This window comes from Phocoena sinus, chromosome 1 (assembly GCF_008692025.1).
Source record: "Phocoena sinus isolate mPhoSin1 chromosome 1, mPhoSin1.pri, whole genome shotgun sequence".
Taxonomy (NCBI): Eukaryota; Metazoa; Chordata; class Mammalia; order Artiodactyla; family Phocoenidae; genus Phocoena; species Phocoena sinus.
The window spans coordinates 15,831,766-15,844,600 of record NC_045763.1 but is presented as its reverse complement, the minus strand read 5'-3'; the positions used below and the strand labels follow the sequence as shown (position 1 = coordinate 15,844,600).

Sequence of the window (12,835 nt, the reverse complement as noted above, 5' to 3'; positions counted from 1 at the left end):
AAAAAAGAAACAATGTTTCATTTAAGAATGACTTTTTAAAAATGAGCTCCCAAGGAACCCCCTGGAGAATATAACAAAAGTTCCCAAAATAGAAACCTGTAAACAAGGACCCCTAGCAGTGGAGACTCTCCATTGGTTTTCAATTTTACAGCCTTTTTTTTGTGTGTGTGTTTTTCTTTGCTGTGATCTAAGAATACAAGAATTTCGAAGATTGGGATTGACATATGTACACTAATATGTATAAAATGGATAACTAATAAGAACCTGCTGTATATAAAAAAAGAATTTCGATGATTAAAAAACAAACAAACAAACAAACAGGTTAGATCATGCCCTGCGGGTTCTCAAACAGCTTTATGAGATCCCATCCTCAAAATGATGAAGTTAAAATGTTTGGTTTGGCAATTAGCGACCTACAGGATGTGGTCCCAACTTCCTTTTCAATTACTTGCTCCATGCTCTCTGTCATATGCCCTTGGCTCAGACTGTACCAGCCAACTCTTGATAGCTTTGCACTTTGCTCATCTTGTTCCCTCTCCATGAAAAGTCTTTCCCACTCCCATCCTGTCACTCTACCCACCATTCTGTTTACAGAACTCAAATTCCTTCCCTCATGAGGAGATTAAGCTGCATCCCTCTACCGGAGGCCTTTGTTGCCCTAATTCCATTGGACCTGGGATAACAGATAACTCTGCCCGGTCTGTTTCTCTACAGACCCTAAAGAGCCAAGGGGCAGAGCCTGGCTGTATACGGTTGTGTCTCCTAGTGGCCAGCCCAGAGCCTTGGATACAGGAGGTCGTTGGTTATGGAGTGACTGGTGTGTTCATCTTCCTCTTTTTAAAATTCAAGTTTTATTAATTTGAAACATGCCGTGCATTCACATTAAAAAAGTGCAAAAGAGTGAAGAGTCACTCTGTTCTCTAGCCACCTAATTCCTTCTTATGGAAACAACCAATATTATTTTATTCATACGTATATATTCTCCTTCCTTTCTGGAATCACTGAGATCACACTCAAACAGTTTACAGTTTGCTATTTCACTTTGCTATGCTCATATACACATGTATTAAAATTTTGTTTAACCAATTGACTATTGAAAACATTTAGTTTGTTTTCATTCTGTTGTTATTAAAAACAATGCTGCAGGGGCTCCCCTGGTGGCACAGTGGTTGGGAGTCCGCCTGCCGATGCAGGGGACACGGGTTCATGCCCCGGTCCGGGAATATCCCACATGCAGCGGAGCGGCTAGGCCCGTGAGCCATGGCCGCTGAGCCTGCGCGTCCAGAGCCTGTGCTCCGCAAGGGAGAGGCCACAAGAGTGAGAGGCCCGCGTCCACAAAAAAAAACAAAAACAAAAAACCCCCCAAAAAACAATGCTGCAATTTATACTGTATATTTGTTATGTTCACATGTGTGAGTATTTACACAGGAAGAATTTCTAGAAGTGGAAATATTCAGTCAGTGGGTGTGGGCACTTTTAATCTTGATCAGCATTGCCTAATGGTTCTCCATAAAGAATAGGAGTCTGTGTCCCCACACCTTTGCCAACACAATGTGTTATCAAACTTTTGACAAATTTTATTAAAAAAAATAAAGTTAGATCTTATTGTAAGTGTGTGTGTGTGTGTGTGTGTGTGTGTAACAAATTCATGATCATCCCTTGGGTTGAAAATCATCAAAGGCATGTGGCGGTGTTGACAATCTGGAGATTCTAACCCTATGTTCATACAGTGTAATTCTTATTTGACTCCTAGCATAATTAAGGAATGGGGTAGGAAAATGTCATGGATAGCCAGCTGCTTTAATAAAGAGATTTTACTTTTTTAGAGCAATTTACAGCTTTTAGACGCATTTTACATACATTGATTTTGGACATTGGGTACATTCCTGTATTTTCAATTTAAAGCAGAACCTGGACACAGCTGAATGAACACATGCTTTGCAGGTTGATGTTTTGGATAAAAATTTGGGGTATCTCTTGATTATTTTATGAAGGAGATCAGAAAACAGTTTGAAATCAGCTCTATAGCTGTGTTGTGAGGATTAAGTGGTATGATGTTCATAAAACTTTTTGTCACAGTGCCTGACGCATAATAGGCACTCAAGAGTTGCCTCTCTCCCTCCCTATTTTTTGGCTGCGCTGCGGCGCGTCATGCGGGACCAGAGATTGAACCCGTGCCCCTAGCAATGGAAGCGAGGCGTCTTAACCACTGGACCGCCAGGGAAGTCCCTGTAGCTGTAATTATTAGTTAATAAAATATGTTGTTATATGTTTTGACGACAGATTAAGGAGTTGTCAATACCTTGGTGATATAACCTGCCTTCTTGGAGGTAATAAGTTCTGTTGTCTGGTAAATTCCTCTCCAGCACTCATTTAGCAGTGTGACTTGGGGCACACCCCCTAACCTCTCTGGCCTCAGTTTTGTCACCTGTAAAAAGGAAGAATAAAAGCCAAGACTCAAGGTTTGCACTGAAGCTTAAATGTGTAATACTCACAAGTGCTTACTAAACATTAATTCTCTTCTTTCCTCCCAATCCAATGCCGGAGTCATCAAACGACCCATCAAACAACGCGATAACCCCAGGAAACCTGAAGGACTGACACCGTGGCGGCGCGGGCGACACAGTCGCAGCCGATGCACCAAGTGTCGAAAGGGTCACGGGGCGCCTTCCGGTCTGCTCTGCCCTGCCCCACTTCCAGTTCCAGGTCTTGCGTCATCGCTGGGCGACCGGTTGCGCGTTTCCGGGAGAGACAGTGCTGGGGGTGCGGTTCCGGGTGAAGGGAGGTGGCGCGAGGCGGAGGGCGGAGGTCGCGTGTCGTGGGGCCTGACCTCGGCGGCGTCCCAGTCCGCGCCCAGGGCTCGGCGCGGCCATGGAGAGCGGAGGGCGGCCCTCGCTGGGCCAGTTCATCCTCCTGGGCACCAGCTCTGTCGTCACCGCTGTCCTGTACTCTTTGTACCGGCAGAAGGCCCAGGTCGCCCAAGAGCTCAAGGTCAGTGCTGGCGCCCGTCTGACCTCAGCCGGTCATCCTTCCCGGGGTAATGGTGAGCCCCCGATTCGCCGTGGGCCGTTACACCCTCGGAAAAGATCCAAGAGAAGGAAACAGGTTCTGAGAGGGTGTCGCCCGGCCGGTAGACGAAGGAACTAGGATCAGAACTCCGGTCTTGTGATAACTGCCTTACTGTCCCCTTTCTCCTAAGTCCCTCTCGTTATTCAGAATGAATCTTGACTTAATTATTTTATTCGACAAATGTTTATTGAACACCTGCTATGCGCCAGGCGCTGAGGGTATCGCGTGGGTGGAACAGACAGAAGCCCCTGACCTCATGGAGAGTCCATTCTAGTCCAACCAGACAGACAATAAACAAGTCAATCAGATGGCGTGACACATGGGGATAAATACTACAGAGTAATGCAAGGAAGAGAGGAAATGGAGTGCTGGAGAAAGGGTGACATTTAAATAAGGTGACACTTAAATAGGGTGACATTTGAGCAGAGCCCAGGAAGACTTGAGGGGGGCAGTGCAGGTGCCTGGGGAAGAGTAATTCAGACAGAGGGAACTGCAAATACAGAAGCCCTAGATTTACCCACTACATAACCACTCAGCTCCTTGCTTCTGAAAGACTTCCTTTTTATATTAATAGCCCTTTAGAAAATGCCACTCCCTTTCCTGAGCTGCACTTTACAACTTACACAGCACGTTTCCATCTTGGTTTTAGTTTCTCTTCACAGTAATTTCTTGGGGTGGTTAAAATGACCTCCGGATTGCAGATCAAGAAATCGAGACTCCGAGGAAAGGTCTATACAGCTAGTCAGCTTGGAACTTAAACTTAGGTCTTTTGATTCCAAGTATAGGATTTTTTCTTGTTGCCCACATTGCTCAGTTGTGAATGTGTGAGCAGCTCATGAGAGATGGACCTCATTAGGTCAGAGACAGGATTTTATTTACTCTTCTTTCCTTCTAGGTTCTAATCCAGTGCTTAACAAAGAGTAGATGGTCAGTAAATATTTGTGGATTTGTTCTGGCTGCAATTTCATAATACAACAGTTAGGGCTTAATTTGACATTTATTTGAAAGACGGATTCCTAGACCTAACTTCATTATCATCAGATTGTTTACATTAAGAGCTTAGAAACAAATGTGCGAAATCCGTGCCATGAAGGGAGTTTTGGAATCTGCCTGGAATGCACCTAGTTACCAAGGAATTGAATTTGTGGTGTGAATGACATCCTGGTGAGATTCCAGCTGCCTTCTTGTTTGCTTAATTAAATAAGTTACTCCTGAAGTGATTGGCTGTGATTGTAACTGATACCTTACTTTCTGACTCCGAATCAGAAATCACATTGGTATCAAGTTGGCGGGAGGTGGGATCCTCTGAAGCAGTGACCCACCTTTGGGTGACCTTAAAAGCTTTGCTGATTAGTTCCTAAATGACGATGAGAGAAATAGCCCCTTCTTGGAAAAACAGTTGGGACTTCTCATATTTTAGGTTCTATTTTCTTGATCAGATTATGAAACTTACAGAGTAGGGCTTCTGTCTTATCCTTTTGCATCTCTCATAGTGATGGGAATGCATATTTATCACATGCCTACTATGTGCCAGCCCCTGGTCTGGATTCTTTCACACTTAAGTTTCATCTAATCCACATGAAAATCCTGTGAGATTGTTTCCCCCACCTCTTACAGGTTTTGAAACTGAGACTCAGATAAATTAAGTTGCCCAAAGTCACAGCAGATGCATTGAAGCTTGATTCAATCCCAGGTCTTTCTGACTGAATTCCCCCTCCCTTTTTAAAAAAATTTAATCAACTATCCCATGGTGGATACTTTACTAGCTGTGTGACTTCGGGCAAATTACTTCACTTCTCTGAGCCTCAGTTTCCTTATCTGTAATTGGGGATAATCATGTCTGCCGTATAGGGATGGTATGAGCATTAAATGGGGTTATGCATTGAAAGTGCTTAGCAGAGTGCCTGGAATGTAGTATATCTAAGTGCTTATTTATTTGCTAATTTATTCATCAAATATGTATTTAGTGCCTGCTATGTGTCAGGCACTCTCTCGGCACTAGGGGGACAGCAGTGAACAAGACCAACAAGGTCCTAGCCCTCCTAAGTTCAATAGTCCAGTGGAGGGAGAGAGAGATAATAAAGGAGCAAATAAACTGAGGGTTAGTTGTCGTTATTGCCATTGTTTTCATTATCTTCCCAGTGTACATGGTTAATACGTTTCTATTGACCTTGCTCCTGTTTTTTACTGCGTAGCAGCAGCTTAAACTTAGAGTGAGCTTAGTATGTATCCAGTACCTCCTCACCTCTTGAGAGGTTACTCATCTGGCGTCCGTAAGATTTGTTGATGGAAATACCTGAAAGCAGGAATTGTCCTTCATTCATCCCTGAATCCCTAGCGCCCAGCACAGCGCCTGGTTCAGGAAATGTTCAGTGGTTTTATTAATTTTATCTTACTTTTGATGCAGCAGTAACAGGCTTGGTTGGTTCCCAAGCACGGCAGGTTGGAAACTGAATTGGAAGGGATGGAGAACTGGGGATTGTGAGAGGAGGGTAGCAGCAGAGGTAACTGTGCTCGCCTGATTATGAGGGAAGAGAGGCAAACTGAAAAGTAGAAGAATAGTGTTTGGCACCAGTTCTCGAAGCCTTGCCCTGTAATGCAAAGGCAGCCCTTTATTATAATGTCTCATGCAGAGCGTGAACTGACAAGGGCCCGGTGATAATTATACCTACCATGGTCCGAGCCCCTACCATGTACTGGTCACTACTTGAGGTGCTTTTACGCATAAGCCCTTTGGCTGCGTGGTCCTGTGTTGTCAGGAAGAGATCAAATTACATCCAGATCTATGGGATACAAATTGATTAGTATCTTTTATATTTTTCTCTTAAAAAGCTAAAATGAAAAGGAGTGAATGTTTGGTTAACTGGAGGAAGAGTGTAAGTGGCACCCCCATTCTGCAGATGGCAGAGACGAGGCGCTGCCCCAAGCCTGTTTATATGGTTCTGGGACACAGCTTTGGAATCAGATTCTCCGTAGTCTCCTTCCTGCCTGATGTCCTTAGTCTCTCAACGTGAAAAACGTAAATAGTCTTTTTTCACTTGTTTGAGCATATCAGTGTTCAGCAGTCAGTTCAATGTGTTGTTTCCATTTAGGGAGCTAAAAGAATCCACTTGGGTGAAGACTTAAAGAGTATTCTTTCAGAAGCTCCAGGAAAATGTGTGCCTTACGCTGTTATTGAAGGTATGTTTATTTATTGGTAAAATGAAGAATAACTCCCTCTTCTGAAAGTTTGGTAAAGATCTTCTTGGCTGACATTGAGGGCCTTTTGTAGCCTTGGGGCAGTGGTTCAGAACTTGGACTTTGGGGTCAGAAAGACCTGTGTTACTGCTGTGTGATCTTGGCGAAATTATGCAACCTTTTCAAACCGTCATCGCTCCATCTCTAAAATATACGTTACAGGGTTGCTGTAAAACTGAAATGATGTGATCCGTGTAAACTGCTTAGCAGAGTGCCCCAAAGCATAACTTACGGTGATGGTGTTTTCATCATGTTGATTAATTAAACTCACTCAAACGAAAGACAAAATTTAAATTACTTTAAAGGAAAGGGCAGAACAGTTCTTCAGAAATAAAATAATTTGTTTCCATTCAGGAGCCGTTCGGTCTGTTAAAGAAACGCTTAACAGCCAGTTTGTAGAAAATTGCAAGGGGGTGATCCAGCGGCTGACGCTTCAGGAGCACAAGATGGTGTGGAACCGGACAACTCGCCTCTGGTGCGTGGCCTTGCTCCACGGGCCCAAACCACACAGGTGGTCGGTTCAGGTGTTGGTGTCCTGGCCCTGTTTCCATGTCTTCAAGCTTTTCCCGAGACAGGGCGGAGACCGGTCTCTCGGTGCTGCTTATGTTCTTGTGCGTGGTCTGAGCACCTCTTCCACTGCCGTCACCTAGGCGTCCTGTCCAAATGCAGATTCCTGGGCTCCGTTCCAGACCTACTGAGCCAGAATTTCCAGGATAGGGGACCTGGAGTCTGTGGATATGCACACTAAGGTTTGAGAAACACTGAAGTATGGCATGGGTTAATGATTTCAGTACCTGTTAAGATAATTTCATGCTATTACATGGAGTTCCATTTTTCCAGCTGATCGTAGGAGGGTTTTGTTTTGGATTTCTATTTTATTTTAATTTTTATTGTGGTAAGAACACTTAACCTGAGATCTTCCCTTTTAACCAAATTTTAAGTACAGCAGTACAGTCCTGTTAACCCCAGGCACAAGGTTGTACAGGGAATTTTGAACTTACTCATCTTGTAGAAGTGAAACTTTACACCCAGTGAACAGCAATTCCCCATTTTCTTTTTCCCTCAGCCCCTGGCAACCACTGTTTTACTGTTTCTATGAGTTTGGCTACTTCAGATACCTCATGTAAATGGAATCGTGCAGTACCTGTCCTTCTGTCCGTCTGCCTCAGTTTGCTTTGCTTAATGTCCTCCAGGTTCATGCATGTTGTCACATGCGGCAGGATTTCCTTTTTTTTTTTAATTTTTATTTTTATAAAGGCTGAATAGTATTCCCTTGTTATGTATATACCACATTTTCTTTATTCATCTGTCAACAGACATTTAGGTTGTTTCCGTTTCTTGGCTGTTGTGAATAACGTTGCAGTGAACACGGGAGCACAGATGCCTCTCCTAGATCCTGATTTTAGTTCTTTTAGATATGTCCTCTGAAGTGGGATTGCTGGGTCGTCTGGTAGTTCTATTTTTAATTTTTTTGAGGCATTTATTTAAGATTTAAAAAAATCAGTCTGTCTTACAGGGGCAAAGGGAAATAAAGATTAGAGGTGATCTGTGACAATATTTGTTGCCCACTGAGATCGCCTGAGAACCTAAAAAACCGATCTTCCCTCTTCTGAGGCTCTGGACAGTTGTGGTTTCTGTTGTACTCTTCCACTCGCTTCAGACTTCAAACTGTCCTCCTGGCATCGAGGTGCTCTCCACCCCTGCCCGGGTGCGAGGTATCTGCCGTCCTTTGTTTTATCTTGAGTTCTCTTGTAGGAACGACTGTTCCAAGATCATTCACCAGAGGACCAACGTGGTGCCCTTTGACCTGGTGCCCCACGAGGATGGCATGGATGTGGCCGTGCGGGTGCTGAAGCCCCTGGACTCGCTGGATCTGGGCCTGGAGACGGTGTACGAGAAGTTCCACCCCTCCGTCCAGTCCTTCACGGACGTCATCGGCCACTACATCAGTGGGGAGCAGCCCAAGGGCGTCCAGGAGACCGAGGAGATGCTGAAGGTGGGGGCCGCCCTCACGGGGGTGGGCGAGCTGGTCCTGGACAGCAGCTGCATCCGTCTGCAGCCCCCCAAGCAGGGCATGCAGTACTACCTGAGCAGCCAGGACTTCGACAGCCTGCTGCAGAGGCAGGAGTCCAGCGTCAGGCTCTGGAAGGTCCTGACGCTGGTGTTCGGCTTTGCCACGTGCGCTACCCTCTTCTTCATCCTCCGGAAGCAGTATGTGCAGCGTCGAGAGCGACTGCGCCTCCAGCAGATGGAGGAGGCGTTCCGGGAGCACGAGGCCCAGCTGCTGAGCCGAGCCAATCCCGAGGACCGGGAGAGTCTGAAGAACGCCTGCGTCATGTGCCTGAGCAGCTTCCGGTCTTGCGTCTTCCTGGAGTGCGGGCACGTGTGTTCCTGCGCCGAGTGCTACCACGCCTTGCCGGAGCCCAAGAGGTGCCCCATCTGCAGGCAGGCGATCACCCGGGTGATTCCCTTGTACAACAGCTAATGGTCTCGAGGCCCCACAGTGAGACCCCCCCGCCCCGCTTCAGGGCTGTTTATCTCCAGGCCTTTCGAAGAGCAGTGGTGGGCGGCTGTCATCTCACAGCCCCAGCAGCAGGGGGCGGCCTTTCCAATGTGCAGGGGACCTTTTCCGGCACTGAGCACAGACTCACAGCTGCACCCTGGGGCAGGCGCCGTGGCACCGCGTCCCTTCCCTGGAGGCCCTGAGCGTGCGTGGCTGAGGACAGCTCACCGCTCAAGTGCCAAAGTCAGTGGCCTCCAGCTTTTCTGTTCTGGTGTCTTCTCGTCCTTTCTGGTGAGGTGTCGGTCCCTGTGGACTTGAGCCTTGAATGACTCTGCCAGAGCGGGGGCAAAGTTGCCTTGCGGAGCCGCTTCTGAAGAGACTGCGCAGTCTCCTTCCCCCTTGCTTACAGCCCGGAAGAAAGTTGTCAGGCTGGACGCGTCACTCGAGTCCCTTTCCCTCACGTGCTGGCCTCCTACACGTGCGCACACGTGTGTCAGGACAAAAGGAAGTGAAATCCTGCACCTGCCCTCTAACAGGGCGGGACTCTGGTCAGAGAATGGAGAGAGGTCATTTGCGGGGGCACTTGGACCGGTGCCCATTCAGTGATCCCCGTGGCAGTGAGGATGGGGCCGCTTAGCTGCAGCCCTGCTGGGGCCACCACGGACCTAACGAGAGGGCCACCGGCGCACGCGTCCGCCCTGGCTTGGAACTCCCGAGGCCTGAGCGGGCTGAGGGCTCTGGTTTTCCCAGAGGAAGCAGTAAGGGCACTGCTGCCCCAGCCTCGGGCTTTCCCAGCTCCTCTCCAAGGCTGGCCCCACGGAGAAGTAGCAGCCGGCATCTTGAGCGCACCCCTGGAAAGTTCACATCCCGTGGGTGTAATCACACCGCCCTTCTCACAGGCCTGCTCACCCCTCAGCTGTCCCGCTCGAGTCTGTGAGTGTGGAGAAGTGGGGAAGCCTCTCTCACCACCTCTGAGTGTCCAAGGGCACGTGCACGGCGCTTTCCTCTCTCCCTTCCCTGGCTTAGAATATCCATGCCCGATCCTCCTTTGTGCGGGGGAGATGGGGGTGCTCTCAGGGGGCTGACGCCGGTTCTCTGTGCGTCCAGCATGGACGGCACAAATAAAAGACGTTATAGCCACGTGTCAGCCTCTTGCTTTGAACGAGAGTTCAGCGGCTAGGCTGAAGCTGCCCCGGGACGGCATTGAATCCTGTTATGGTGGAATGAGCTGGGGACCTGGAGGCCTCTGTGCGTCCTTCCTTGGCTGCAAGGTGGTGCAGCTTGGTGATGCTGAAGCGTGGGGGATGCTGGGGGGTGCTGGGGGGGTCTCCGGTCAGCCTGAGAGAGGGCCACCCCGGAGACGTGCCCGCAGGTCACGCCTGGCCTCGCTGAGAGTCGTCTTTGAAGACATCTGTGCTGATGTCCTGAACACAGGCAGTGGGATTTCACCTGCTGGGAGGATGGGACGGGTGTTGGGGACAGCAGGGAGGACACTAACATATGTACCGGATGCTCTTTCCGACTTAAATTTCATAGTAAGTCGATGCTCACGAGACCCTGCAGGCTCTCATGGCATCTCATCCTACAGATGAGGAAGCAAGGTCCGAGGGGGGATGTTCACTGGCTCAAGGACACACAGCGAGTGGGGGTGGGGGGGGGTCCACATTTAAACTCCCAGCTGCTTCAGACCCCTGACCCTCCTCACAGCGGTGGGGCTAACGGGTCCCTCAGTGCTCACGGGAACGCCCCACATGGTGCTGGTGCCCCACGTCAGTGGATGAGGCCACACTGGAGGAGGAGGCGGACGTGCGAACCCACTTGCCCATAGTGAGTCCTGTCCAGGGAGGCGGTAAGACCCTGGCTTTACACATAGGTGGCAGGGAGCGGGCAGGGAGAAGGGGGACTGATGGGGCTGACCTCTGAGCGTGTCAAAGTGTCTGCCGTTTTCCTGTGTCCTTTCAGCAGACACTTTGAGCGAGGGTCCAGGTTTTAGAGGATGAATGAGCTGCCTGTGTGTGGGGACGTGGGGGGCTTGTGTGCTAATCGGTCAGAGTTCAGCCCTTGGCATTAGATTCCATGAGTAGATCTGATCGCGTGATGGAAAAGCAGCAAAGGCAGCCTGCCCTTACCCCGGTCTGACTCGAATCCTGGGCAGAGTAATTGTGTGTGGAGTGTTCCTCCCAGTGGAGTGGCGCTACCCATCGTGGGAGACAGGAGCAGCACACCGTCTCTGCTTCAGGAAGTGGCAGCTGGTTGGGAACACGAACACACACGTACCCGGATTCCGGATCTGAGGTCCACACTCAGTCCTAGCCTGGCTGGACTGAGACTGCCCCATGCTCTCCATCACCCGTGCCAGTTCCCACCTTCCATTTAAGGAGCCTCATCACCAGCAGGGTTGAAGGGGCTTAAACCGATCCGTGGGACTGAGGCTGGGGGTTGGAGGTGACTTGGAGACAAGGAACTGACAGTGGGGTTGTTGTGAATTTTGACTCAACCCTTATGCTCAGCCTCTAATGTAGGCAGACAGCATTAGGCAGGGATCGTCTTGAGTAATTGCTCCTGGTGTTTTGAAATTCTGTGCGAGGCACTTGATAAGCATGAATGCTTGCAGTCCTGCAAAGTGGGTATTGTTCTCTCTGTTTTACAAGTGAGAACAGTGAGGTCCAGCAGGGTTACATTTTGCCTACAGCCAGGCATAGTCATGAGCCTGGCAATGTTAGACTCTCCAGGTATCAAGTATGTTTCTAAGATTTAGGGCGAACCAGCAGGGGAGGCTATATCACCCCTTTTTACAGCTTATGTGATTTGCTCAAGGCTATCAAGGTCTGACTATAAAGCCCTTTGCCTTTAGTCACATTGAAGCTGAGAGGCTAAGAGGGGAAATTGTTCAAGCAACAACTGAAGCTAGTCAGCACCTTGACAGTCACGAGTCACATCCCCTGGTTCTATAGACCGCAGGCTGAGGCTTATCCTGGTGGAGCAGAAGCCAGGAGGCAGCTCTTTAGAATCCTAGGTCATTCAGAATGGTGATGGGAAATTCAAACAGCAAACAACGTGACAAACCAGGCCAATCTCTGACACCCTTTGCAGCCCTGGTCCTAGGCTGGGTGTGGACAGATCTGATGGGGATGATCCCGCAGGGCCTCGCGAATGCTCAGAGGAAGAGGCTGTCAGGTTTGGTATCCTTGCTGGGCATTTGTTCATCTCAGAGACATTTGCTAAATGTGTATTCTGTGCCTGGGGATGCAGAAACAAATATGATGCAGTCCCTGCCCTCACTCAGAATTGTCTTTTTTTTTTTTTTTTTTTGTGGTACGCAGGCCTCTCACTGTTGTGGCCTCTCCCGTTGTGGAGCACAGGCTCCGGACGCACAGGCTCAGCGGCCATGACTCAGGGGCCCAGCCGCTCCGCGGCATGTGGGATCTTCCCGGACCGGGGCACGAACCCGTGTCCCCTGCATTGGCAGGCGGACTCTCAACCACTGGGCCACCAGGGAAGCCCTCAGAATTGTCTTTTACTGTGTCCTTATTGTTTGAAAACGACTAAGCCCCACGGGTCGGATGGGTGCCTCTCGGCTGTTGGAGTATTTGTGGTTCACAGAATTTCGCAGCTGGGATGGCCTTTGAGATTAGCCTGGTTAGAGCAGATTCCCTGACCATTCAAAATAAAGCAACCATGGGCAGGGTATCCTTGCCGAGGGGGAGCCAAACAGAGAACACCTACCCCACAGAGCCTAGAATGATCTATTTAAAACACCAATCTGACCATGTCCCTCTTCTGCTTGAAGTCCTTCCCCTGGCTCCCTGTTACCTCCAGGGTCCAGCCCTGGTTCCTGCAAGGCGTATGAAGGCATGTGACCCAGCCCTTGGCTACCTCTTCAAGCCTCTGCATATCTGTCTCTCTCACACTTGTGGCTCCAGCCACACTGAGCCGATGAGCTTCCTTAAACACGTCGCTGTTCCTGCCTCCTAGCCTTTGCTATTGCCGAGTCCTGCCCCTGGCATTCTGGTCCTTTCTTGACCT

At 49.0% G+C, this 12,835-nt stretch overlaps 1 protein-coding gene across 1 annotated transcript; it reads left to right on the top strand.

Moving 5' to 3' along the window:
• The first annotated feature begins 2,733 nt into the window (after positions 1 to 2,733).
• Positions 2,734 to 9,949, top strand: MUL1 (mitochondrial E3 ubiquitin protein ligase 1). Its single transcript, XM_032654502.1, has 4 exons — positions 2,734 to 2,991; positions 6,162 to 6,249; positions 6,661 to 6,781; positions 8,062 to 9,949. The coding sequence occupies exons 1-4, from the start codon at positions 2,872 to 2,874 to the stop codon at positions 8,789 to 8,791; spliced, it is 1,059 nt and encodes a 352-aa protein (XP_032510393.1). The 5' UTR covers positions 2,734 to 2,871; the 3' UTR covers positions 8,792 to 9,949.
• The last annotated feature ends 2,886 nt before the right edge of the window (positions 9,950 to 12,835 follow it).

Excerpts from the sequence above, each read along its gene's own strand:
- MUL1 (XM_032654502.1), top strand. The coding sequence starts at position 2,872 with ATGGAGAGCGGAGGGCGGCCCTCGCTGGGCCAGTTCATCCTCCTGGGC. Across the intron at positions 2,992-6,161 it reads AGGTCGCCCAAGAGCTCAAG|GGAGCTAAAAGAATCCACTT; the intron begins GTCAGTGCTGGC and ends GTTTCCATTTAG. Across the intron at positions 6,782-8,061 it reads AACCGGACAACTCGCCTCTG|GAACGACTGTTCCAAGATCA; the intron begins GTGCGTGGCCTT and ends GTTCTCTTGTAG.